The 27,814-nt window shown below is 41.8% G+C and overlaps 1 protein-coding gene across 1 annotated transcript; it reads right to left on the bottom strand.

Moving 5' to 3' along the window:
• Positions 1-26,514, bottom strand: LOC120716706 (ral GTPase-activating protein subunit beta-like). The gene is made up of 33 exons (XM_040004295.1): positions 26,311-26,514; positions 25,353-25,529; positions 24,583-24,785; positions 23,952-24,118; positions 23,674-23,848; positions 22,932-23,063; positions 22,713-22,858; positions 22,456-22,506; positions 21,577-21,621; positions 14,749-14,796; positions 13,973-14,124; positions 13,729-13,894; positions 13,465-13,594; positions 13,212-13,379; positions 12,731-12,845; positions 12,506-12,638; positions 12,312-12,373; positions 12,131-12,221; positions 11,919-12,040; positions 10,302-10,484; positions 10,033-10,181; positions 8,256-8,425; positions 7,369-7,472; positions 7,007-7,162; positions 6,465-6,650; positions 5,922-6,080; positions 5,571-5,688; positions 5,365-5,487; positions 3,247-3,326; positions 3,068-3,146; positions 2,675-2,729; positions 2,451-2,590; positions 1-2,376 (listed from the first exon to the last, which is right to left on the bottom strand). The coding sequence occupies exons 2-33, from the start codon at positions 25,506-25,508 to the stop codon at positions 2,204-2,206; spliced, it is 4,137 nt and encodes a 1,378-aa protein (XP_039860229.1). The 5' UTR covers positions 25,509-25,529; positions 26,311-26,514; the 3' UTR covers positions 1-2,203.
• Positions 26,515-27,814: the final 1,300 nt, after the last annotated feature.

Consider the following 27,814-nt stretch of genomic DNA (forward strand, 5'->3'; position numbering starts at 1 on the left):
GTTACTGATTACTTTTTTCAAGTAACTTGACCAACACTGATCTCCAGCCTTCTTATTTCGAGCTGAACCCGCCTGTTCTGGGCCTTCTCCTCAGCCTCCAATTGTAGACGTGCCAGCCGCACCTTCCTTCCTTCCTCTCAGAAAGGATTTTATCTTCAGGTTGAAGATTGTTTTGTTCTAGTTATAATTAGTTGATACTGTTATAATAACCACCGTTATCTGTTTATGTTGACTCTGAATTCTGACTCCTTCTTCGAATCCTGTTATTTATTTATTTATTTATTTGCAAAGTATACATTACCCTCTCATCCCTTAGACCTAGAATGATTGAGTCTGGAAACTTTGTGGCACCATCATCTGTGAAGAGAACCACCAGTGGCAGATCTCCCAGTTCTGACGTTATCAGTGAAATGCTAAAGCCGCTTGGCTGTAAGCACAGGCTCCACTAGTTAATCTCAGGCAACCCTCATGGAGCATGTTTGGTCAGAAACATGCATGACTGTTGGAGGTCATTTTGTCGGGGTCTAGTGGTACTCCTATTCTTCCTTGCATAAAGCAGCAAATAATGGTCCTACTGCTGGGTTGAAAACCTGGACAGTCTGAGGGGCAAGTTCACAGTGCTGGGTGAACTGAAACATAATATCCCAGAGGTGTTTTGTTGGCTGTAGGTCAGGTATTAATTCCTTCATTATCCAGAAGCTCCCTGCATACTCTTGCCGCAGGCATTGATGTGTAACAGGAGGACCCTCTGCAGCACTGATGTGTCTGACAATGGGTCCAAGGATTTAATCCAGACACCTAATGGCAGTCAGGATGCCATTGTTCAGCATTTATAGGTCTGTGCATGCCTCCATAAATATGTCCCCCTAAATTGCATAACATTGTCCATGACTTCTCCAGACCCTTTGATCTTCTGTGACATGGCGAACAATGAAAAGCACAGGGCGCCAGTGGACTTGGGCTCTCAGACCACCCTCATGAAGTTTGTTTCTGATTGTTCAGTGACTTTCACAAGCAAGAAATCAGATTACTTTGACACTCTGGTGTATCACAAAACCACATGCCTCAGACCAGAAAGCTGGAATGTAAATTGAGTCTTACTAACCTTCACATGACCCAGAAAACTAGTTTGCTTCTCATAAACAAACAAAGCATGTCTTGCTTGGAGGAGGGCCTGGTGTAGACCCAGGACACACCGGCTTACTGCTTACCGACTGGTCATGGATCAGCAATTGACCAAAAATGATTGCATCAGTCAATGAGTTTAATCAGTTATATTAACCCCCCCCCCCCCCCCCAAAAAAAACAAACAAAAACAAACATAGATGTGTCATTGCATATGCTCTGTAGTTTGCATTGTAAAGGTATTTTGCTATAAAATGGTGTCAATGTAATTCAACAGAGGACCAATTAGTTGGCTGATGGGATGAACATAAGACTCTTAAAGTACACAGGTTTTTGCTTTCCTTTTTAAAACTAATAAACATACAATATCTGTATATATTATCTTTAATGTCAATTTTTAGTCTAGTCTTTAGCTGGAGGCTGAAACAGAACCTTTTTTGTCTGATTGGCTAACTTAACAACCCTTTCATACTCTCTCTCTCTCTCTCTCTCTCTCTCTCTCTCACACACACACACACACACACACACACACACACACACACACATACACACATACACACACATACACACATACACACACATACACACACACACGGCGCTCATCTGGACAGAGATCTCTGGTGTTGTTCCTGGGATCTGCTGGAGCCACTTGCCTAGTTTCGGGGTAACTGCACCTAGTGCTGTTTACTATTCAAAAGTTTACTAAACTTCTGCCGAGTTTACTTGCGTAGTACCATGCCAACAGCGCCCTATTTTCATCTGTTGCCCACCGATGATGTCTTGTTTCAGTAGCCCACTTCTCATCAGGGTGTCCTGGTTCCTCAACACCTATCGCAGACCTTGTTAATTCAGGCAGTGTCTGAGCCGGCATGGCTTCATATTTATGTCTCTTGCTCATGTCTGAGGTAGGCTTGGTTAGCATGGGGGTCTATCCTAGGACCCTTACTGGAATCGGGAATCAAACCTTTGACTCCCATTGCAAAGGTGCACGCGCGCACACACACACACACACACACACACACACACACACACACACACACACACACACACACACACACGCAATTGCAGGGCTAGCAGATTAGGGTTCATAGAAAAGGGAAGAGTAAAAGGCAGGTTCAGAGTGGCGGCTGCGGTAGCGAAGAGTGATGTCATTGATCATGTGCTTTCTTCTAATGTGAGGTGGTGGAGTAGAGTCACTTTCTAACAATCTTCGGTGGCACCAGTTTATCACCATCTCCCTAACCAAAAAACCTGGAGACAGCGAGACGGTCAGACAGGAAAAAAGGCAGTCACAGATGCAGACATGAAGACAAGGAGACACGTACCCAGTGACCTCTTGCTGACCACACTCCCGCTGACCAATGGGACTACCAAACCAAACTTGCTGGTGGTGTTTTCACTGACATGGATTCGGTAGAGTCCAGTTTTCAGAGGATGTATAAAAATCAGCTGGATTGTGGATATACTAACAGATTGATGGACAAAAGTGTGTTTGCACATTTTAAGATTTTTCATAGTCTTAAAGCGTGAGAATGAATGAGAGTTTTACCTCATCTCTGTTTGTGACCTGGTATGTGACAGGAGACCAGACACAGGGAAATTCTCTGAAACACAAAAACACATTTATCCTCCATTCACGGCATAGACAGATTAGATCCACCTACATTAATAGTTAATCTGCCACAGGCCAGGCCATTAAAATTCCAGAGGCTGTGTTTAAACATGTAGTGAACTGTGTGAGTAGTATAACACTTTGTCTTTGAGCTGGCCTGAGTGTGTTGATCACTCTGTGTGTCTCAGTCTCTTCAGCAAACTCTTCTGAATTTAAGACATCTCTCACTGGTAGTCTCTTTGTCTATGTGATCTGTAATGTCACCATGGACTTTAAATTTGCACAGAGCAAGCATGAACTTCTGTTTTCAGAAAAATGAATCATAGTTACCAATGTCCTCGAACCGTTCGACCCAGACTATCATCAAGTTGCATTCAGAGCTGTTACATGGCATCATTGCTGGATAACTCTGCACAGACATGAAAGATCAAGAGACAAGTAAGAAACGAGTACGTAAGATACAAATTAGAGGAACAAGGAAAAAAGTATTTTATTTTGAAAGTCCATACATTGGATTTAGAGTGACGTGGTAGGTTGAGTGGTGACTCAGCAGGTGGGAACAACACCTCTGAACTCTTTGACGAGCCATCTAGTTCAAAGAAAACAAAATGGGTCAAATAAAATGTATTCATACAAAATTTATAAATTACTCACAACCTTATATGGTGACATGCATTCTTAAAATCATAGTAAATGTTAGATTTCACACTATTATGTTTTAGCAGAAATATTCAATATTTAATGTAAATATTAATTCAAAAGTTTCACTTATGAGTGATTTTCTGTTTTATTGACACTCAGATTTGAAGATTGGGCGAGTCATAGGTGAAGCTCTTTCTTGTTCCCAACCAGATCACATCAGGTTTAGCCATGTTTCAGTGTTTCATGTTCTTTGAATCATCTTATTTTTAACAACTTTGCTTAATGTGGTTTCATTATTACATGAGTAATTACAGGAGTGTTGATTTGAATACAAAAAACCAAAAACCAAAATGAAGACATAAAACTTGCATCTCAAACACTAACAGGGCTCTAGAGTGCGACCAATTTGGTCGCAAATGCGACCAAATTTTTCAGTGGTGCGACTAAAAAAAAATATTTGGTTGCACCTGTGCGACCAACTGTTCGGGTAGCAAAAAAAAAAAAAAATCTGCAACCTTCCCTGTGGTCAACAACAGACACACATTTTGCCCCTATCGTGGACTAAACCAATCAGAGATAGTCAGGGGCGGGACCTCTCTGATTGGCCGTGGTCCAGTTGAAAGTGCAGGTGGAAGTGGGAGGTGAGTAGCTTGAATAAAGCAATATCGATTCATTAAATCCTGAATCGACTTTTAAATATAACTGTGTTTTGCCAGAAACGCCAGATTCTCAGATTAAAGCTCACAAAACCATTTCAACAACAACCAAACAGCAAATGAGAGCAGGTACACGGACTCCACACAAAGACGTAAACACAGAGCGGACCGACGCATCAGAATCAGCTTTGTCTTTCTCGACTTTCTCACCCGACGGCCCGTAGACGGACACGCTGTCGGAGCTCAGCGATCCTGATGCGTCCGGTCCGCGCTGTGTTTACGTCTTTTTGCGCTGATTCTGAGCTGCAGGTTTTGTCTCTCTCCAACCAAAATTCACCGAGCCAGCAGCAAAAGAAGCAGCAAACTGCGCTTCACATTTGATCAATGTCGTCATGAATTTTGCTGTTTTGCTTCCACGACTATTAAAATCACACTCCGTGCACAGCTAGCTCTCTCTCTCTCTCTCTCTGTACTTCAAGAACAGTTTCCGTCTCCAATCTCTGTTTTCTGTATTATTCATTCGCTTATTACCCACCAGTCTACCGTTGTTTACAGCGCTGTGGCTGCTGTCTTTTTTCTTTTTTCACTTAAATGACCTCGGACAAGAAAGCCTATTTTTTCTGTTGTTCAATACTGAAGAAATTTAAACTTTATATGCAGAACATTGTAGAATATTTTTAAGGTTATCTGCTATAAAAAGCCAGACCAGGAAAATCTCCTTCATGTTTTTCTGTTTTATTCTCAGTTACTTTCACACAAAGGCATCTGCTGTGATGTTCACAATTCTGATGAAGTCAGTGCTGATAAATGATCAGAATTATAATATTTCTGACTGTCTGAGGCTAAGTTGAATCGAATCGGGACTTTGAAAACAGGAATCGAATGGATTATAGAAATCAGTGATGATACCCAGCCCTAGTGAGCAGCCTAGGCACGACAGAAGTGGATGTAGCTGTAATAGGAAAAGAACTATTGCTAACTTTTCTGTAAAGTTAAGGCCTGATCCTTCTGAAATTCATAGCCAGTGCTCTGACACGGTGTCATCAATCTTTGAATGCTGAAAAAGCACAGTGTATCCAGAAAAACACATTATATTATATAAATTATTATAAAATTTGTGTATGCCTAACTTTTGTGCCGGTACGCCCAACTTTTTAAAGTTGGGCGTACCGGTACGCCTAACTTTAAAAAGTTAGGCGTACCGGTACGCCCATGGCAAAAAGTTAGTCTAGAGCCCTGAATAACATGCTTCCTCAAGTCACACACCACACAAACCCTCTGGGTCAGAAGCTTGGATTAAGTATTTCAGTAATGTACATTATGTGTTACCATGACTGTGTAGCAGTGATGGGACAATGAAGGTGAGCTCTGTCAGACTGTCTGTGAACATCAGGATGAACCGCTTCCCGTCAAACACACTCCCTCCGCTGTCACCCAGCACAGAAGAAAATTCTGGTAGAAAGAAAATAACCAATCTGCATCAGCAAGAAAAGCCTTAAGAGTGTTCTGTGAATGGCCCAATCAGCAACACATACCGGATCTGCTAGTGCTGACCCTGCCCACCTGTCCCACCTCCACCGGCCAACCAAGAGATGACAGGAAGTCAAGGAAGTGTGAATGGACATTGCAGGCCGACTCCACATTCTTCAGGATCTATACACAAACAGATAATAAAATTAACACAACAAGAGCAACATTTTCAAAAAACATTACAACAATTCGCAAATAATTGTATCTAGAACCGACAGTGTGTCATTGTCCACACAAAATGACACTGAAAGAGAAGAAAACAACCTTAACCAATCTAAAACTATATACAAAATATATTTAATTGAAACAAATGTTGAACACAGTCAGCTGCTCATTTAAAACTCTATTAAGGTTGCCTCAGCCTCTGTCCTCTGTCCTGCTCCCATGTAGAAGATAAAGGTGGAATCGTAGATTCTTGATGGCTGCTGGTCCAAATTTCTCAGGCTGTCAAAGAAACCAGGAAGAGATGAGTCGAGCACCACAAGCGGAGCTGGAACACCACTGATACCTGGGTCCTACAGAGAGAGACACACAGATAAGCACACTTACACTTGTAAATACAATCAGGTACATAAGTGTTTGGACAGTGACGACATTTTGCCAATTATGCCTCTGTATACCACCACCTGATTTTAAATCAAACAATTAACATGGTATTGAAGTGCAGACATTCAGCTTTAAGTCAAAAGTATTACATCATCTGTTTAGCAATTACAGCCATTTTTATACATCATATCGTCAGAGGCTCAAAAGTAATTTTACTTAAGTTACATTTTATTTATATAGTGCCAAATTGCAACAACAGTTGCCTCAAGACGCTTTATATTGTAAGGTAAAGGCCCACAGTAAGGCAGTGAAGACCCCAACAACCAGGCGACCGCCTATGAGCACCTCTTTACCTTTACACTCTCAGGTGTCAGCAGGCCCAAGTGGGACAGGAACAGTCTTGCCGCCTGGAAATGGGTGACAGGTGGAGGAGGTTTACAGGTCATCGGGACAGCCGAACGACTGCTCGCTTGTGGTCGAGCCTCGACTTGCTGCTGTCTCTTTAAAGCTGCTCGCAGATGTTGTAGTTGCTGCTGCACCTGGCCAGTAAAAGGTTACACCTGGAATTACACTGTAATTACAACCGTCACACCTAACCAGTTCAATGTACTCAGGAAATAGTTTCAGTAATTGGCTTAACTATACCTAACAACCACAATCATCAGTCCAGATTTTCTCAGTCTCTATATGACTGCATCATCATATAAAGTAACCATTCAATCAACGTGTTTAGAAGAACATACCAAGTTTTAAGGAGAGAAAAAATTAATTACTGAGGAGCTGACGGGTCATAAACAGTGAAAAAAAAAAAGACTGTCATCATCTATAACTGATAATTCGTTTTAAAGAAGGAGCATATACTAATATACTGGGTTTCATCCAACTTGGTTCTTACCTCCTCAGTAATGGTCTCATGCAGAGCTGGAATACTATGATCTGCTTTAACTGATGGAACTGTATCAAAACTTTCAGAAAGCAGCTGCTGTTTGATAACAGTTTGTATTCTGGCATCTTCCTGGGCCATGCTGTGCTGTTCTGGTATCAGGGGTTCCTGAAAACAATCATCAGGTAAGAGAGAGAAGAAATGACTGACCTAACCTGAAAAAAGTACTACAAAATATGACTTCACAAACTAATGGAAGACATCTAAGTGGCTGCGTACATCTTTTGTATAATCTATTGTAAGCTATGATAAAGTCCTCTGAAGGAATGCACAACATATACTGAATCATACTGCATCAGCTTGGAAGTGGCCACCTGTGTGTCAGCTTGTCCCTCGTGAGGCTTTGGACAAAGCTCTAGACTCCAGGTGTGGCGTCCTGACGCTCCCCTGGTCACCATGATGAGTGATGGATACTGTGCTGCATTCACCATTGAAAAGCAAAAACACAATCGAAACTATCAACGGGCAGCTTTGAACCTCCCAAAGATTAGTTTTATGTGGAACAGTAGAAGCTGAAATCTAAAATATCTATTAAATATTACAGTATGTGTCGAGTACTGCCTGCGTTCCTGTTGTGCCAGGATCAGTGTGAGTAATGTGATGTGATAAGCCTGTGAATGCTGGAAAGATTAAAGGTTTCTACTGTGACTCTAGTAATACCAGACACATGTGGCAGGGGATTCAGGCAGTAACAGATTATAAGGCTGTGTGACAACAACACCTTCTTAATGAACATTCTTAATGAGCACCCCTGTAATAAAAGCCATCCTTCACTTTGATGAAAAAGTAGTAAATCTCACCGTGGCTGTAAAAACCTGAGGAGAGTGAAAATAAAGAAGGCAGCAGGCTGCAACAACATTTTGAGACAGGTACTCCCAGAATGTTGTTTGTCAGCTCAGCATTCAAAACGACCATCTCCCACAGCCACTTACACCCTCATCAACAGACTGCAGTCAGTGGGAGTAGGTAACAGGATCTCCATCTTTCTGTTCCATGACTGTATCTTTAGGGCAGTTCAGTTTCATGTCTGGAATGATGCATGTACACTGGTTTTCTGCTGCTATTGTTGCTGTGCAATATATTTATTTCCTGTACAGTTTTCCTTAATAATGTAAATAGAAAAACATTAGCTTCTATTCTTTTGTGTACACATCCCAGATTCCTTTCTATCAGTTTCACAATTAGTTGTATCAGGACTCACCCTGTTCACGTCCCAGTGTTTGCTCCAAAAAGGCTAGGATCGTGGAGCTTTCCACCACAAAATATCTGAACTTCTCAAGACTGCTGTCACTCTGACAGGAAGAACGAACCAGAACATCCTCATTGAGGATACCACTGACGAAAGGGAATGCCTCTGAAACCTGCATAACACTGAGACAAATACAGACCACATCCTTAAAGCTAGAGATGCCCCAGTCTGATAGTTGGATAGGATGTTTGGTGGTAACAAACCAAGCTACAGCTCATCCATTCAGTATGTTTACCATGGAGTTGTACGCTATGTTGCCAAAAGTTTTTGCTCATCTGCCTTCACATGCATGTGAACCTGAGTTACATGCCATGTCGGCACACCCTTTACTTCGTCTGGAAAGTTTTCCATAAGGTTTAGAAGTGTGTTTATGGGAATTGTTGACCATTTTTCCAGATGCACATTTGTGAGGTAAGACACTGTTAATTGACAAGCCTGGCTTGTAGTTTCTCCTCCAATTCGTCCAAAAGGTGTTCTGTTGTGTTAAGGTCAGGACTCTGTGGGTAGAGTCTTGACATTACAATGTAAAGAACCTTGAGGAAACTGTTGTTCTGATTTGGTGCTATATAAATAGTATTTAATTGATTGTATAGAGCACTGGTGCACAAAGGAATTAGAGGAAACCAACAGCAAAGTACAGTGGTTTTGAGATATTTCACTATAGTTACACAGGGCTTTTCTTTTGATAGTTTGCAGTAACTTTAATTTGACTACAAACTCTGATGACTAAAAGGCTGTAAAGATGACAATGCTCTTTCTTTCTGTGTCAAATCAAATCACCTCTTTCTGTGATTTCTGTGAAATTTTAGCTTCACATATTAAAATACTTCTCTTGATATTTTTTATTTTTAAAGAGGCCCATTCACCTACTTTTTGGGAGACAATGTTTTAACATGAATATCCTAAAACATTTAAGGTTAAAAGCCAAAAAGTTTGGACCAATGCACTAATTAAATCTCTTAGCATGGCTGATTTGAAATACAAAAAACAAAAAAAAGAAGCAGTACTGTAAAGTCCCACATTGCAATAAAAAATAGAATGTGAGTTCTGTAAAAAAAACCAAACCTAAAGAAACAACCCCCCCCCCCCCCCTCCTTTTTTTACCGAAATAATTTGTACAAACGATTTTTAAAAAAGGATTAATTAGCGCATTTCATAGTTTTGCAAGACCAAGTTTGGCCACATTTCCGTGATCAGTTATTTAATACAGCACCCTACACCCTACCCCTAACCCCCTAATACTAACACTAATACCATGGCACAACCAAGCATGGATCAGGCTATATAAATAAAACTGAATTGAACTCAATATGAATAAACTTGTAGTAAAATAATGCATTGTTGCCAGCTTCATGAACATTATTTGACTCATTTGTCTCCATTGCATCTGTGTCATGTGTGTGAAGAGCAATAAAAGGAGATTCACTCAGACTGAAAATATATAGCCAGGACAGGATCAGAAAGCTTTCTACGATGAAATGTTTAAACAATAACCGTTTTTGGAGCTGACAGTCTTATACCACATATACCACACCTTTGATGAACAGTAACAGATTTTTGAAATGACATAAATCCTCGAAGCAATTCATATCGAAATTCCGTTTTTGTTCCTGTTGCTTGTTAAGAAGCAACCAAAATGCATGATATAAACTAAGTCAGATCTTATATGCAAAACGATTGGTTTCTATAATCTCTACAAGCTTAATGTTATTGTTACTGTGATGCTCACCAGCTAAGTGTGGCCTCAGCTGCCTCCTTCACCCTCAGAGAGGCTGGGTTTTGGTCTTTCTCCTCTTTACATCTCACTTTTTGTTCCTGTCTAGACTTACTGCCTGAAATCCCGAGTTCCACGATCTCCAGGACCTCCAACAAACACTCCTGAATAAAGTCAAATAAAACACACACTAAATAAAGTGCATGGATGTTCACCTGCTGGTCAGTCATCTGGCAGTTAGATATCTCTTTGATACATAGTGATTAGTTGGTCTGGTCAGTTACCTTATGGCCAAGCAGTGTGGGATGTTGCGTTAACCAGACATTGAGACACTGGAAGGCAGCAACAATGATGGAGTGCAGATCTCTGGAGTGAAGAGGAGGAGGACGACTGCACTGAAAAACAATGTAGGTGCAGACTGAACTGACTACTCGCATCCTCTCTGACTCCTCCACTCGCACTTCCACCTGCAGGGGGATAGGTACAGGATCATAGTGGAAGACTGCCAATACTGAGTTTCCCTGTATAATTTTGAGAGATCAAGAGCTTCACATGTAAAGGATGCCTGTAATAATTTGGTTCAGTATAAATAACATTGATTTAAATGTAAGGTTTTCTTGTTGGCTATGTTATTTACCAAGTTTGAAAAATTAGACTCTTATAAATGTCTGGGTTTTGTATTAAAACAAACCATTAGAATCTTGAATCAGATTAGAAGTTTTTTGGAACTGCCAGACACATCTGTACAGACGCCAATATGTTTTAATTATGATTTTATGCCCCCTTGGCAAGATAAGACTTATCATGACTGGAGAGAAAAGGGTTTAGTGTCTATTAAGGATATGTATATTGATGATACATTTTCTTCATTTGGTCAACTAAAAGGGAAATATAATCTGCCACATTTACACTTTTATAGATATCTGCAGGTCAGACATTACATCCAATCCAAGTTTAAAGATTTTGCAACTCTACCGTCAGAGCACGGGATCTACGAAATGCTCAAGAGCCAACCTGATTCCAGACAGCTTATCACAAAAATTGTATAGTTACTTGGTGACTCTATTGTAGTGCATACCGTTGGGATCAGGCAGGCTTGGGAAAAAGAATTGGGGATGAATGTGCCTGACTCTATGTGGAGTAAGTGTCTGTCTAAAATCCATTCCTTCTCCATAAACAGCAGACACCAATGAATTCAATTTAAAATCCTCCACCGGTTACACTATTCTAAGGTCAGACTGCACAAGATTTCTCCTTCTATCTCCCCAATGTGTAACAGGTGTAGACGGGCAGAAGGTACATTGTTCCATTACTTTTGGTCTTGTCCCTCATTAACAGAGTTTTGGTTTAAAATATTTGACTGGTACTCCAAGGCATATATGAAACCTCTACAGCCTGAACCTGAACTCGTAATTTTTGGATGTTCTCCAACGTCAGAGCTACTCCCGGTTAAAGTGCAGGGGCCACTGGAACTAGGTTTGATTGTTGCCAAGAGATTAATCCTGAGGGAATGGAAGTCCCCCACTCCTCCTTCCTTTCAGTTGTGGGTAACAGACATGATGTCCATAATACAGATGGAACCCCTTTTTGGAACACTTTGCAAGAGCCAGATTGGGCTAAACTCTGTAAACTCTCATCAACTTCAGCTTTTTGTATTCTTCTTGTATTGTGAAGTGCAAGTTTGTTTGCATTAATTGTTTTTTCTGTATGCATCTGAACCTGCCTGTGGTTGTCTTTGTTTGTTCTGGGTTTTTTTTTTGTTTTATATTTTGAAAATTTAAAATAAAATTGTCAAAAAAAAGCAAGGTTTTCTTGATCTCACTGAGTGTGTGTGTGTGTGTGTGTGTGTGTGTGTGTGTGTGTGTGTGTGTGTGTGTGTGTGTGTGTGTGTGTGTCTCCACCTTGGCCAATCCTCCCAGTACTTCCAGGGCAGACAGGCAAACTGCTGAATCATTCCTCCACTGAGACGTCAGACGCTGAGTGAGCAAACGTAGAGATTGAACCCAGAAAACTGCCACTGCATCTGATTGGACGCACATTACTGCAGTTAGATTCTTCAGATATGAGGGATTGATAATATAAAACAAATTTAACTGAACTGATTTGTAATTACTCGATCCTCTGGTCCATCGGTTTGAACTGGTCTGACTTGCTCCCAAAGCCTGTTTGAGTTTACTGGTCCCAGTAAGCAGGGGCTCAGTTTCCTGAAAGCAAAAGCAAAAGCAAAAAACTGTTTTTGTCTCATAAAATGAAGGCAAATGTAAGTACATATCCCTAGATATCAGTAAACTCACTTGTTGAGTTCGTCCTGCGGGCTCTAACACAGCTGAATCCTGAATCAGATTCAACATGGCCGCTATACAAACACCAGATCAGAAGTGATTACAATGGAAAAATCTTTCACATCAAACACTCAGATATGAACTTCTGTTAACTGGCTCAAAAACTGACCCCAGGACCAATAATTGGAAAAGAATCAGTAACTAACCCAGGAGGAGCTGTATGTTACAGGTGTCTGCCTCTGTCTGCAGAGCTCCAATCAGGACACTGATAAGGCGTGGCTTCAGCAACAGGAGGGTACCTGTTGCAGCATCAGCGCTTAACTTCCTATCCTGTAACTCCTAAGCAGCAAAGTGAACACTACTGCTACAGTGATCCGGCTCAGCTCTGCTCAGGCAAGGGTACGTTTTTAAGCAAGTGCATGATAAGTTACCTCTAACTGGACTGATCCAAAGTGCATAGGGATGGGCAGCAGGGAAAGCAGGACTAGGATGGAGGCTCGCCTTAAATCCACCGGAGTGACAAAATTCTTAAACTTCAGTAGCTCTCTGAGTGAGAGAGAGTATGAGAGAAGCCTTTAGTTTAGTAATATTTACCGTCGTTGAGATTCAGGTGAACAACAAAATCCAACAGCCCGAAATCCTGGTAGGTAATAGCATCTATCAGCATCCATGAGCTCATGACTCAGCCTCCAATCAACTTGCCAAATTCCATAGATGAATTTTACCAATTGACAATTCCAATTTTAAGTTGCTCTGGGCTGAAAGATGCTTTACAACCCATTCTTCCTCCATTTCATTCTGTCTGGCTGAGTTAACGTCTAACATTACTAATGTCAGCTTTATTCTGCTATTTAAAAAAAACTAAAATAAACTTTTCTCATTGAACAATTACAGTATTTGCAGTACTTGCACCTGTCAAGCAGCACATTTTCCAGAGCTGAGATAAAGGGAGGTAGCAGTATGTTGACTCCTCTTAGGTCACAGCAGAACAGAGAGGTGGAGTTCAGCAGAATGGAGGCCGGAACAGGGGAACTGGCCTTCTCTGACACTTGAAGACCCTGTATCAAAACCAGGTAGAACCTTGCAGAATAAGAGATGGAGAACCATAATTATTACACTGCTCAAAGATGGGTGGATAGCTCTGAACAGGTGAACAGACAGGTACCTGGACAGGTAGACAGACAGAATTTCCTCTGCCGTCTTCCTGCAGCTGAAGATCCTGCAAAGTGTCCCGCAAGCCTCAGCTCGACCTGCTGCCCATCCATTTGACATCACAGCAACATCACCCTGCCCAGCTAGAGAAGACAGTTCAGTAAGTAAGATATGGAAGCACAGCAAGAGTACACAAGGAATACAAGAACTACTGTACTGTGCCTATTATGTGTACGTGTAGTATGTGTTTTGCGTAAACAATACTGCAGAGACAAACCAGAGTCTCTGCTGATTAGTGCAGCATCAAACAGCCAGCAACCAAACAGATGTAGAAGGTGGTCCACATTACACCTGAGGGGCGAGGGAGAGGGTCTGAGAGATGAACAAAACAAGGAGGAGAAGGAAGGAAGCTGGGAGAAAGATTTCCAATGGGATGATGGAATCTGAAAGAAAGGAACAAGCAATAAGTTAAAGAGATCAAGAAGTGCTACATGACAAATGAAAAAGAAGTACTGTGGTACCGTGGGAGTCTTGGTGGTTGTCTTGGAAAAATTTGCTGCTGTCACTTGTCTGTTGTATGGAGGGGAGGAACTGGTTGAGGAAGAGGAGCTTGGCATGCTCAGTACATTCACTGGAGTGGGTGGTGCACTGCCAGAACGAGGCCGGGAGATACCTGAGAAAAAAAAGGAATAGGGGCACTTCAGCACCATTTTGCTGATATTTACAAAAAGAAAAAAAAGTGTGCAAGTGGCTTTAATCTTCTCTCATTGGTGTATCAGAGTTGTAAGTGGGGATTTGGAAAGGTCAGAGTTTCACTTGTGAACAAAATAGACTAATTCAATTTGACAAAGACTTTAAGGAAGACAATAGCAGCCCATCAAGTGGTAGCACTGTTGAGTAGAGAAAAGAATATGTCTTCATATGTAATATGTAATATTTCAGGAAGCCTGATGGCCACAAGCTTTTTAGCTTGTTTTCCAAGTAATATCCATTCATCCTGTTATTATCTTGTGCTTATCCAAAGTTGGGTCGTGGGCACAGCAATGATCCTTCCAGAAGTCCTGCAATGGTGAAAATCTGCTCCACTGTTTCGTGCCCAGAGCAAAATCTGGTCAGTGCCTCATTTCAGCACCATCGAATAAACTTCCTCCAGAAGGCTGAGAATGGTAATAACCCAATAATTGGAGCAAACCCCCACCCCACCAACATATTTTCTAAGTGCAAACCATCACCCTGATCTGTCACTCTACAGTGAAACTGAACTGAACTGAAGTCAGTGGTTATCTGTGGAGCTTACCATAGGAGGGCAGACGGTCTCTGAACGGGCTTTTGGTCACAGAAATACCTAGGAGGAAAAAAGAAAAAGAATTACCAAGCTGAAATAGTTAAACCAAAGCATTGTTGCCAAGTTGGCCTAACAAAACATACATAAATAAACAATAAAACAATAATAATAATAATAATGATAAAATCTCTAGAATATTTATACATTGTTGATCTAATAAAGGTTTGGGTCAGGTTGTACTTCATGGTGCTAAACTAAATTAAGTGAAATTAAGCATGGACAGGTCTACTGACAACCAGAGTTGGGTATGATGCGTTACAAAGTAACACATTACTGTAATCACATTGCATTTTTAAGTAACACAGTAATGTAACATGTCACTGCCATTATTCAGTAATTACAATGATCAATTACAATATCAAGAGAATTACAATTATCTTGTTACTTGCATTACAAAAGGTTCTTCATTTATTTCCATGACCAGCTCACAGAAAGAAAATAAAAACATCAAACATACATGCTTTGTCATTCATGGGCACCTGTGCTACATTCAGCTGATTTCAGTTTGTCTGCAGAACAAAAACGATACCAAAACGCTTTATCGAATCCACCAGGAACTGAGCAGTGCTCCAAGTGGCAAAGGAGTACCAGTCAAGAGCAAGGACGGCCGCCTCTTAACAACGGCGGAGGAACAAGACCGATGATGGGTCCAACATTTCGAGGAAATCCTGAATCAACTGGCGCCCATGTTGACGATACCCATAGACGCCTTCTGCCCCCTGGATAACCTTCCAGTTAACGTTTATCCAATTACTGTTGCGGAGACAAAAGCCATGATTCAGTCAATGAAGGCTGGCTGGGTCCCGGGGTTGGACGAGATTTCGGTTGAACAATGGCGGTGACCTTATAGTCGAACAACTTATGGCCCTGCTCAATCACTGCTGGGAGACAGTTCTGAAAGATTGGAGGAAGGATGTCATCGTGAAACTGTCGAAGAAGGGTGATCTTGCTGATTGTAACAACTGGCGTGGGATAACTCTCCTTTCCGTTCCAGGAAAGGTTCTGTGCTCCGTGCTTGTCACGGTTGACACATCCCCAACCGTGGGGATGTGAGGAAGGAGGACCCAGGCATGGAGATCTGAATATAAGCAGTGTGTTTATTTACAGTGAATGGAAAAATAACAATGATTCCTCAGTGCATTCCCGACTCCCGTGTCATGTCCTCTTCCCAGTGCTAGTGTTCCTTGTCTCCGCTCCTCAGTGTCTGAGCACCCCGTGCTTGCTGCCCTCTCGTCTCCACGCTTCTCGTGAAGTCACGCAATGATCCAGTGTCGGAGGGAGCTCCATCGCACTCTTAAGTAGCTCCTCCGATGAGGCTTGATCAGCTGTGTGATGGTCTCCAGGTGTGGCCAACCACCTGGCAGGGCCACACCCACCAGGCCTGAAGGTGCCTGTAAACACATACAGTGGGGCAAAAAAGTATTTAGTCAGCCACCGATTGTGCAAGTTCCCCCGCCTAAAATGATGACAGAGGTCAGTAATTTGCACCAGAGGTACACTTCAACTGTGAGAGACAGAATGTGAAAAAAAATCCATGAATCCACATGGTAGGATTTGTAAAGAATTTATTCGTAAATCAGGGTGGAAAATAAGTATTTGGTCAATAACAAAAATACAACTCAATACTTTGTAACATAACCTTTGTTGGCAATAACAGAGGTCAAACGTTTACTATAGGTCTTTACCAGGTTTGCACACACAGTAGCTGGTATTTTGGCCCATTCCTCCATGCAGATCTTCTCGAGAGCAGTGATGTTTTGGGGCTGTCGCCGAGCAACACGGACTTTCAACTCCCGCCACAGATTTTCTATGGGGTTGAGGTCTGGAGACTGGCTAGGCCACTCCAGGACTTTCAAATGCTTCTTACGGAGCCACTCCTTTGTTGCCCGGGCGGTGTGTTTTGGATCATTGTCACGTTGGAAGACCCAGCCTCGTTTCATCTTCAAAGTTCTCACTGATGGAAGGAGGTTTTGGCTCAAAATCTCACGATACATGGCCCCATTCATTCTGTCCTTAACACGGATCAGTCGTCCTGTCCCCTTGGCAGAAAAACAGCCCCATAGCATGATGTTTCCACCCCCATGCTTCACAGTAGGTATGGTGTTCTTGGGATGCAACTCAGTATTCTTCTTCCTCCAAACACGACGAGTTGAGTTTATACCAAAAAGTTCTACTTTGGTTTCATCTGACCACATGACATTCTCCCAATCCTCTGCTGTATCATCCATGTGCTCTCTGGCAAACTTCAGACGGGCCTGGACATGCACTGGCTTCAGCAGCGGAACACGTCTGGCACTGCGGGATTTGATTCCCTGCCGTTGTAGTGTGTTACTGATGGTGACCTTTGTTACTTTGGTCCCAGCTCTCTGCAGGACATTCACCAGGTCCCCCCGTGTGGTTCTGGGATCTTTGCTCACCGTTCTCATGATCATTTTGACCCCACGGGATGAGATCTTGCGTGGAGCCCCAGATCGAGGGAGATTATCAGTGGTCTTGTATGTCTTCCATTTTCTGATGATTGCTCCCACAGTTGATTTTTTCACACCAAGCTGCTTGCCTATTGTAGATTCACTCTTCCCAGTCTGGTGCAGGTCTACAATACTTTTCCTGGTGTCCTTCGAAAGCTCTTTGGTCTTGGCCATGGCGGAGTTTGGAGTCTGACTGTTTGAGGCTGTGGACAGGTGTCTTTTATACAGATGATGAGTTCAAACAGGTGCCATTCATACAGGTAACGAGTGGGGGACAGAAAAGCTTCTTACAGAGGACGTTACAGGTCTGTGAGAGCCAGAGATTTTCCTTGTTTGAGGTGACCAAATACTTATTTTCCACCCTAATTTACGAATAAATTCTTTACAAATCCTACCATGTGAATTCATGGATTCTTTTTTACATTCTGTCTCTCACAGTTGAAGTGTACCTCTGGTGCAAATTACTGACCTCTGTCATCATTTTAAGTGGGGAAACTTGCACAATCGGTGGCTGACTAAATACTTTTTTGCCCCACTGTATACCAGCAAGAAGGGAGAACGAGGGACAGCACACCAAAAATACACATGTCCATAATTGCTTAGGGACCCTGGTGCGCTCAGACCCAGGACACTGACAGTGCTACTCTCACATCTTTGTTTGACAGTCGATCAGCAGCTGCGGAAAGAACAAGCCGGGTTCCGGAATGGATGATCCTGTTCAGAGCAGATTTTTGTGCTATGGACAATAATCGATCAAAGTGCCGAGCTACAGCAACGACTGTCAATCAATTTCATAGACTTTACAAAAGCGTTCGACAGCGTGCATCAAGAAACGATCTGGAGAATTGCCAGGTCCTACGGCATACCAGAGATGTTCATTAGCCTCCTGAGAAACATCTACCACGAGTCAAGCTGTTGTGTTCGTACAGATAGTGGGATTTCGGACTTGTTTGAGATCAAGACGGGAGTCCAACAAGGCTCGGTTATATCGCCGTTTCTGTTTGTACTGGCTGTGGATTTCATCTTGCAGCATACCCTGCGGGACAGGGAGCATGGAGTCCAAGGACACGACGGATGACAAATTGCAGATCTTGATTTCGCGGACGACATTTTGCTGCTCAGATCTACTCAACGCTCCATTTGTGATTTGACCACCATGCTGGAAAATGAAGCGTCAAAGATTGGCTTGCAGATCAGCGCTGCAAAAAGCAAAGTCATGCGGCTCGGTTAGGCCAGAGCAAATACTCCGGTACTCGTTGGCCACCACCTGCTTGATGAAGTCAATCAGTTCACTTTTCTGGGCAGTGTGATAACACCGAACAGTGGCTCAGACAAGGACGTCGCCTGTCGGCTTGAAAAGGCAGCATCGGCCATGTGCAACTTGAATCCAGTTTGGAGATCGACCGTCATCTCGATATCATCCAAAGTCCATTTGTTCAATACGATACTCATACCAATGGCTATCTATGCAAATAAAACATGGAAGTCGACGGCAACGATTACCCGACGACTGAATGTTTTCCAACAGCACGGCCTCTGACAGATTCTCAAAATTTCATATCAAGATCATGTTACCAACGAGGAGGTCCTTCAGAACACTGCCTCACAACAGCTAGCAGACGTGGCATTGGAGCGACGATTTCGTTTCGCCATCACATTCTTCGCCAACATCCAAAATGATTACCGAAGATAGCCATGTCAAGAAGACCTGTCACGGAGCTGTGGACGACCAAAACAGACATGGAGACGGTCATTCATTGAGGGCCTGAAAGCGGTCGATCTTTCATGGGATGAGGCTGAAGATGTGGCTGCAAACCAAACTCATTGGCGAGCCCTTGTGGCCCAATGCGCCATCCGTCACAGGAGGAACTAAGTCTAAGTAGAACAAAGAGCGGTCTACAGTGGAGATATGGAGATATAGACTTTACTATTACACAAAATAGTAAGGCAGATGTTGAAGTGGAGGATGCCATCCTGTACCTCCTACATAGAGCCCACTCACACCTGGACAAGGGAAAAAGCACGGCCGGGATCCTGTTTCTTGACTTTTCAAGTGCCTTTAATACCATCCGGCCCTGTCTGCTTCAGGAAAAACTAAACAGGATGCAGGTGGACTCCTGCCTGGTCACTTGGATCTTAAACTACCTCACCGACAGACCACAGTACGTCAGGCTGAAGGACATCACGTCTGACACTGTGGTCAGCAGCACAGGAGCACCACAGGGAACTGTGCTTCTTCTTCTCTTCACCCTGTACACCTCTGATTTCTGCTACAATTCTGAATTATGCCATATTCAGAAGTTTGCAGACGACACAGCCATCATGGGGTGCATCTGGGATGATCAGGAAGAGGAGTACAGGAGTCTGGTGAGGAACTTTGTCACATGGAGTCACACACACCACCTGCAACTCAACACCTCAAAGACCAAGGAAGTGGTTGTGGACTTCGGGAGGTCCAGAGCAGGTCCACTGCTAGTTCAGATAGAGGGAGAGGAGGTGGAGGTGGTCAACACATACAAGTACCTCGGGCTGTGGGTGGACAACAAACTGGACTGGTCATGCAACTCAGTGCCTGTATAAAAAAGGCCAAAGCCGACTGTACTTCCTCAGGAGGCTGAGGTCTTTTAACATCTGCAGGAAGCTCCTGAGGATGTTTTACCAGTTGGTGGTTGCAGGAGTACTTTTCTATGCTGTGGTGTGCTGGGGGAGCAGCACAGCAAAGAAGGACTCATCCAGGCTGGAGAAACTGATCAGGAAGGCTGGCTCTGTGGTCGGCATGAAGCTGGACACTCTGGTGACAGTGGCAGAGAAAAGGACACTAAAGAAACTGCTGGACATTATGGACAATGATGGGCATCCTCTGCACACAGCCATAAACAACCAGAGGAGCCTGTTCAGTGACAGGTTGCTTCTCCCAAAGACCAACAGACTTAAAAAGCTCCTTGTTCCACACGCCATCAAACTGTTTAACTCCTCTCTGGAGGGGAGAGGGAGGGGAAACAGGAGGACAAAGGAGAAGGGAACAACTAAGCTGTAGTGCCTCTTCACTGTGCAATACTTAATATCCAACGGAGCAATAGACTCACAATACTTGAAATGTGCAAATCCCTTGTATTCTTATTCGTATTTATTTTATTTATCCCTTGTGTATACTCTATATTTATATATATGGTATATTTCTGCTCACATTCTGTAACTTCTGTCGGTGCTGTGCTATTGGAAACCGAATTTCCTGGAGGAACCCACCCAAGGGATTAATAAAGTTGTATCTAATCTAATCTAATCTAAAAGACAAAAGAGCAATCAAAGTTATACATTATAGTTCTAACAGAATTGCCACTCTGTAAGCTTCTGCAAGGCTAACACAAAGAATCCAGGGCAATGATAAAGCTGGTTATGCTGACCGCAGCCCATCAGTCTGACCCTGACAGATAACCAAGGCAATGACGAGCCATCAAGTTTGCTTGATGGTCATATTTCTACGGTAGAATCACTCTGGCGATCACTTTAAGATCTGCTTGGGTTGGTTTTGAACAACGCTTTGCGTTGTTGGCTTTGTGATCATATGTAAATACTGAAAGACAGACTCCTAATAATTATGTCATAGGTAATTATGTCAATTTTATGAAATAACACACAAGTAATGTAACCAGTAGTGTTACTTTTCTTGAGTAGTGACCCCAACAAAACTATAAAAACAAGTACACATTTGATATCACTATATTAAGTATTATGGAACAGTGCAATTACTCTAAGATCGCTGTCAGCAGGAAATAAGCAGGGATTAAACATTACATTTGTATTCACTTACTCGTCCAAATAAAAATAATTGGATTTAGGTGTTCATATTACTTCGATGGCCACAGATGTTTAAATATCAAAAAAAGATCTAGGTGCTTCTACAAACATTTGTGAAAGAATAGGTCTCTCTCATGAGCTCAGTGAATTCCAGCGGACTGTTAGTTGTATTATAACCAAATGGAAGACATTGAGAACAACAGCAACTCAGCTATGAAGTGGTAGGCCACCTGGATCAGCAAATGCTGGGAATAGTATGTAGTAGTTATGTTCAACATATGATTTCATATGTTGAACATAACAAGCTAGGAGCATAGTATGCAGCTATGCAGCATAGGTTACCATGACAGTGTACCCCAGTAAGAGGTGAATAACCACTGAACAACACTGAAACTCACTGGTAAACCTAAAATTACCTTGCTAGTTGTTGCTAATCTTGTTTGGTTCTCTCAAATGACTCTAGGTCTAATTTAATTAGTTAACTGACTGGTTTAATCTGATCAGTTTGGGTTACCAAAAGAAGGCAGCCGGTCTCTGAAGTGCAGTTTTGTTGTCGTTCCTGAAAAAACACACAAACAAAGCCAGAAAACTATGAATAAAAATGCTTCCTAAAAGTGATATAATATTTTTGTTAAGGGCTGTGCATTAAAGCTGAATGACTGTATTTCATTTCGGCGCTCTTCATCCCTACAGTGGAGTTTAAGTTAAACAATCAAGGTGTGATTAAAGTGCAGACTTTTATCTTTAATTCAAGGGGTTTAAAAGAAATATTTTATTGTCTATTCAGGCGTTACAGCCATTTTTATCCAAGGGCCAGATTTTAAGAGCCTCTAATGCTGACTGAAAAACAGTTTCATAAACAGTTTCAAGGCCAGTCTTGTTGTTGCATGAAAAATTAAGATAAAAGATCTAGACGTCACTTCAAGTGTTTCACTTGCATTTGCTATGTTTTTACTGGAACTTAATTAATACAAGTGAAGGAGGAACATGTCAGACTGACAAAATAAAACCACTAGTGTTTATGATGATGTGACTGGTGATATGAGTAGCAGAATGAACTCTGAAGTCTCTGAAGCTATACTCTGTGCACTGATTCTGCAAAATGCTGCAAAACTGATCAGATGGGGATCTAGTTAGCCCAACGTCTTTTGACCCTATGAACATGGTGCACTGTTTATAAAATGGCTGCAATTCATGCAGAGTTCATGCAAAACTCCTTAAATTAAAGCTGTACTTCAATCACATCTAGATTTTTTGATTTGGTAGTAGTACAAAATCAGAGATTGCACAAATATTTACGATGTAACTGAATTTGTAATGTGTCATGCATGTAAAGTAGAATGCATGTGTGTGATGGGTTTGTATCAGTTCACGGAGTGTATTGTGTGTATACCAGTGTTTGGAAGGAGTTGTTCTATTGTTTCTTTATTTTCCACAGTCACACCTATAAAAAAAAAACTTACAATGAATTCCTCAATGTTTGGTTATCATGGTTAAGTCTCAACTATAATTTCATTTTGGTATTTTTAGAATTTATCTCTATTTTGTGATTAATGACAAGAGAAATCAGTTAATGTAAAAACTTGGCACCAGATAGTGCCACCAGGGAGATGCCTATACAAAGAGGTTAATGTGTAAAGGTCAGCGTACCCAGGAAGGCGTCGACAAGGATACCGACTCCACTCATGGCTTTAAAGAAGATGTTTGGTAGCTGACTGTCACCTCTTCTCAACACCTCCCCCTGTGAAACTTGAGATGGAACAACAGCTGCTGTGCGACTAAGCTCCACCGGATTACTGGGGGTCAATGAAAAGACATGTCACATGCCAAGTTAAAAACATCTGACCATGTTTCTGAAGCAATTGTTACCTAAATAAGTGCAGGAACCTGAACCAGGTCTGGGGGATTCGCTTATCATCCATGTCCTCGGGGATCAGGGCAGCATCTTCTTCTGGGACTTTAAAGTGAGGGAATGATGGCCCAAAAGTCAGCTGCAGCAACCTGAGCACATTACAGCAATGCAATTACGGACAAAAAACCAAAGGAGTCTGCTCAGTGACGGGTTGCTTCTCCCCGAGTCTAGGACCAACAGACATAAAAACTCCTTTGTCCCACATGCCATCAAACTATTTAACTCCTCGCTAGAGGGAAGGGGGAGGGGAAACGGGAGGACAAAGGAAGGTGGGGACAACTAAGCTTTAGTGTTTGCACACGCTAAACACTAAATAAGAACTAATCACGCGCAATAAACTCACAACAGTCGCAATACTGTGCAACAGACATTTGGCTGCTACATCTCATTAATGAGTATATTTCATTGCTTATTTATATATTCTGTATTTAAATATGGTATATTTATGCTTATATTCATATTTTATATTCATATCTATCTATCTATCTATCTATCTATCTATCTATCTATCTATCTATCTATCTATCTATCTATCTATCTATCTATCTATCTAGTAGATAGTAACAACATAGCACCAATAATCCAACAAACAAACAATACAATATAGTTCCCCAACAACAACAATAAAAACATCTCCCCATGAGTATTTTGTGGCTGCTGCTGGACAGAACTCAGTCACAGTTTGTGATGTTTCTGAACCTGGAAGTTAAGGCTGCAACAACTCTGCACCACTGTTCCACAACTGCAGGCTGATGTCTCCAGCTGCTCAACATCTGTCTGCATGTCTGCCATAGTGAGCGAGATGGAAAACATCGAGAGCAAGACAGCAGCCACACTTCAAGGAGCACTGCCATCAACATGTCTGATACACCACCTACAGAAATACAAGGACAGGTGAAGAAAGACCGGTGAGACACAGACAGGAGAAATGGACAGGAGAGACAAGTAAAGATACAGGGGGCTAGGATAACTATCACCTGCAGCAGTTGCTGGAGACAGCATGGCATGGTTGATGCGAAGCAAGAAGTGCAACAGAGTCTCCCAGGTGTCTCTACTCATCATGGTACTCTCTTTAGCCAGTACTTGGACAGCACACAGAACCTGCTGATAGAGAGACAGGTAGACCAGATTTACCTGGTCAGACCTGAGTGGAGAGTCAAGAAGAGAAGAGTTCAGAAAAACACAGTAACAAGTACAACCACATTGATCTGCATGACACCACACTAATGGCTAGTCGTTGGATATGATTAATAGAAGAATTTTATCTTTAATAATCACTGTCTCAACTGGTTTTGGTCTGGTAGGTGTCACTAAATAGAACAGCTTTGTGCAACATAAGGTAGAAGAAACATCAACTATATCAATCTGACCTGACCGATATTCATCAGCCAGTAAAATAAGTATTGATAACTGTTAACACGTATAACATGTTGTTATAACAACATGAATATAATATATGGCTTAACTGGACTCAAAGAAGGGCTGAGTTGCATCTAAAAACATCAGGTATTCAAAACTAACAAGGTCCTTAAAGGTCAATGGTTCCTTAGTGGATCCCTGTATGGGATCAGTAAATCAGGGTAATCAGGTCTAGGAAAGATTGTCTACCTGGGCAAGAACAGATTGAACAGGTGTCGGAGGATCTTCTGGACATACAGGTTGGGGTCTCTGCTGATTGGTGGAGGAGTGGAGTCTCTTGGGGAAACCAGGGCCATTAGCCAATCAGTGTAGATGTCCACGCAGAGTTTGACGGTATCTCCTTCTAGTGGGAGAGTGAGGCCATAACACAAGACCTCCATTGTCCACTTTACCTGCATATTCAGATTATCATTATTATTATTATGTTTCTGTCCTCAGTGATTAGGATTGAGATTAAGATTCAGATATTTATTTTGTATTTTTATGATGTGGTTTGTGTTACCTGCACAAGTAAATAAACTTGTTACATTCAGTTTTATTTATGTGGGTTAAATCACAATAACAGTCACCTCATGAGTACTCCAGTAAAGCTAAGAGAGCTGTACAGAGGTTCGGAAGTTACATATACTGTCATAGATACGACTTATGTTTCAAGGAAAATTTACATGCCAAACAGAAAAAGAAGTCCAGACCTGTCATCCACTGAAAATATTTGGTGAATTATTAAACAAAAAAATACAACAAAGGAGGCCTTTGTATCTAGGTTTTAATGATTGGTAAAAGGCTACATTCTCTGTTTATTAATATTTTACACAGCCCCTCTACATTCTTGGTAACAGGGTCTGACTGTATCCAACTTGCTTTGCAGTAAACTGGTCTGGGCTTCAAGTCATTCTTCACTTCCTGCTGTGTTGTCTACCCCCACTGTGTGTTTGGCTTTAGTTAGAGGTCACACTCACCTGTTTGTCTGTGCATAGCAAGCTACGGGTGCCAGGGTTTCCAAGGCCAGCTCCCAGGGGTTTCACCACAGCAACAGCAATATCTCTGCCTACAGAAGGCGGGAAACAGCTGAGCACGCTCACTTGACCCCGCCCACCAGACAGTGATTGGTCCATGGTTGGAAATTCAGAGCTCAACTGCATAACAGACACGCAGAGTTTCTTATCGTGTGAACTGCTTAACAGGCCCTTGGCATGGCAGTTAAAGTGTAGCTGCAGCTACATTAAAACTGTCAGATGTGAGAACAGGTAAACAGATATCAGCAGCTGCAATCTTCCCTTTTTGCATTTTGTGTACATGTTTATTCTGCAGTCTTTCTAAAGTTCACATGAAGTTGGAAAATCTTTCATCTTTGATGCCTTGTTGTCAGTTTAACACATTTACACTGACAACTGAATTGCAACATGAATCTCTAACATGTGAGCCTGAAAGTGTTCAGCTCACGGATAAAATTATCTAAACTATTATAAGGTACAATTACGCTAATGCAATCTGAGGTTAATGTCTTACCGTACAATACAATTTGTTATACAATCTATAAATTCAACTGATACAGGATAAAGTGGTTGTTTGTTATTTTGAGTTCATCTAATTTGAAAATATCTCTTCACAGTGTCCATATACAGTCCTTCTCTTAAGAAGAATAGACAGTGGTTAGATGGAGAGAGAAAAGCAGATAATATAAGAAAGTGAAGGACACAAAGTAAATTGAAGAATAAGATGTGCTGTTGGAAGACATTGATCACTAAGATCAGGGTGTTTAAATAAAAGTAAATAAATAAAGTTAAGTAAATAAATAAGTCCAGCTTGTATTGAAATAGTACTGCAGTAAATATACTTCCAGAGAAATGAAATACTGATTACAAGACAGTTCAACATTTCTAACAGCAGATTCCACATGAAACTGAAGTATCATACCTGCACAGGTGAGTCCAGCTGAATGGTTTGCAAGTGAAATTCTTCGCTACCACCTGCTGACACCAACAGTGAAATCAAATCAGTTACTCTAAGGCAAAACTTTAAGCTTGAAGTCACCTTCTGCTGCTGCCTTCAGGGTCAGTTAGGAAATGTGACATTTCAGTCAGAACCGGTTTAACTAGAGGTGTACCTCTTGAGCTGTTATTGCCAGACTGCAGCAAAGCACGGTGTGCAGAGACAGTTTTTAGCTTACATTAAACAGATGGATTTAGTATCAACATGTAGGACCTTCCCGATAGGTTGGTGTCATGTAATGACTCTGTTTGTTTTACTGAAAAAGCTCCAAGTGTTAGAGTCCAAACCAGTAATTATCTACTGCTATTCATTCAGATGCTGCTCTCAGCAGTAGTTGGTTGCTCAAAATGTTCCCTAAGAACATCTTGATGCTCAATCATCCAGGTAAGGAAATTCCAAAAAGTTGATTCTGTTCATCTGGTCGTAGCGTTTTCAGTGGGAGAGACATTTAGTCACTCATCCAAGTGACTTCTTCAGTCTCAGCTGACTGCAGGTTTCCCCAACCTTATAAACAGTACCTTTTCACAATGACTGAAACTAGCGCTACTGAATGTGAGGTCAGTTGCTTGAACATTAACTGTCATGACCATTGATCAACAGCCACTGATTAACAACCACTGATCAAAGACCATTCACAGAGAGTTGGGGAATGGCTGCAATCACAGCATTGTAAGATGGTGAAAGATGTACCCTTAGTCCCCCTCCTCGATTTAGAGATGGTCTTTCCCTTTTCACATTAATGGCCTCCTCCTCTTTCAATTATGACGTTGAAAGAGTGTCCACTGGCCTGTAGGTGTAAATAGATTGTGGAGTCCTGGCCTGATGTTAGCTCTTCTGTTTTGTGCTACTGGCTTTGCCAGAGGTTGTTTAGTTTCACCGATGTATAAATAAGGTAATATAGATCTTTATTGTCATTGTTACCAGAACAATGAAACAAACAAAATATATAAAAATATCTACAGGTACAGTGTAAGGAGTAGGATCAGTGCAGTATAAAGTGTGATGTGATTGGTTGTATTGCACTTTGAGTAAGGGGTAGGAATGCTGTTTGCTATTGTACAGTTATATAACAGAGGTATAAAATCACAGCAATTCTCCAGGCACTTAACGGTGTACAATATATAACTCTATTTGTGTGGAGGGACCCGATCTTTGGAGTGGATACATTTTTGGCGCAGCATGTTTTGGGGTTTAAAAGCCGCAGAGAGAGAATGGGTCTCAGCTGTTCCGATACTTATGAGACATAAGGGATCACTAAGGGTTTTCGCTTAGGCAGCAGTTGTCCTTTTTTCCTGGATCGGCTGGAGCTTTCTTTAGGCGCCTTCCCAGCTTTGACAAATGTCCAGCTGGGATAGCTACATTTACTCAGAGCCTTCTTGATGTGATGTTCTTCTGCTTCCCTGGCCATTGTGTCTGTTGGGATGTGTTC

This window comes from Simochromis diagramma, unplaced genomic scaffold (assembly GCF_900408965.1).
Source record: "Simochromis diagramma unplaced genomic scaffold, fSimDia1.1 OVJJ01000565.1, whole genome shotgun sequence".
Classification (NCBI taxonomy): Eukaryota; Metazoa; Chordata; class Actinopteri; order Cichliformes; family Cichlidae; genus Simochromis; species Simochromis diagramma.

What these genes read in the sequence shown, in the direction of transcription:
- LOC120716706 (XM_040004295.1), bottom strand. Translation starts at nt 25,508, where the DNA reads ATGGACCAATCACTGTCTGGTGGGCGGGGTCAAGTGAGCGTGCTCAGC. An exon ending in GAAAATGTGCTGCTTGACAG is followed by an intron (nt 12,846 to 13,211) that starts GTGCAAGTACTG and finishes TCTCTCACTCAG; the next exon opens with AGAGCTACTGAAGTTTAAGA. An exon ending in TGACACCTGAGAGTGTAAAG is followed by an intron (nt 6,081 to 6,464) that starts GTAAAGAGGTGC and finishes CTCTCTCTGTAG; the next exon opens with GACCCAGGTATCAGTGGTGT.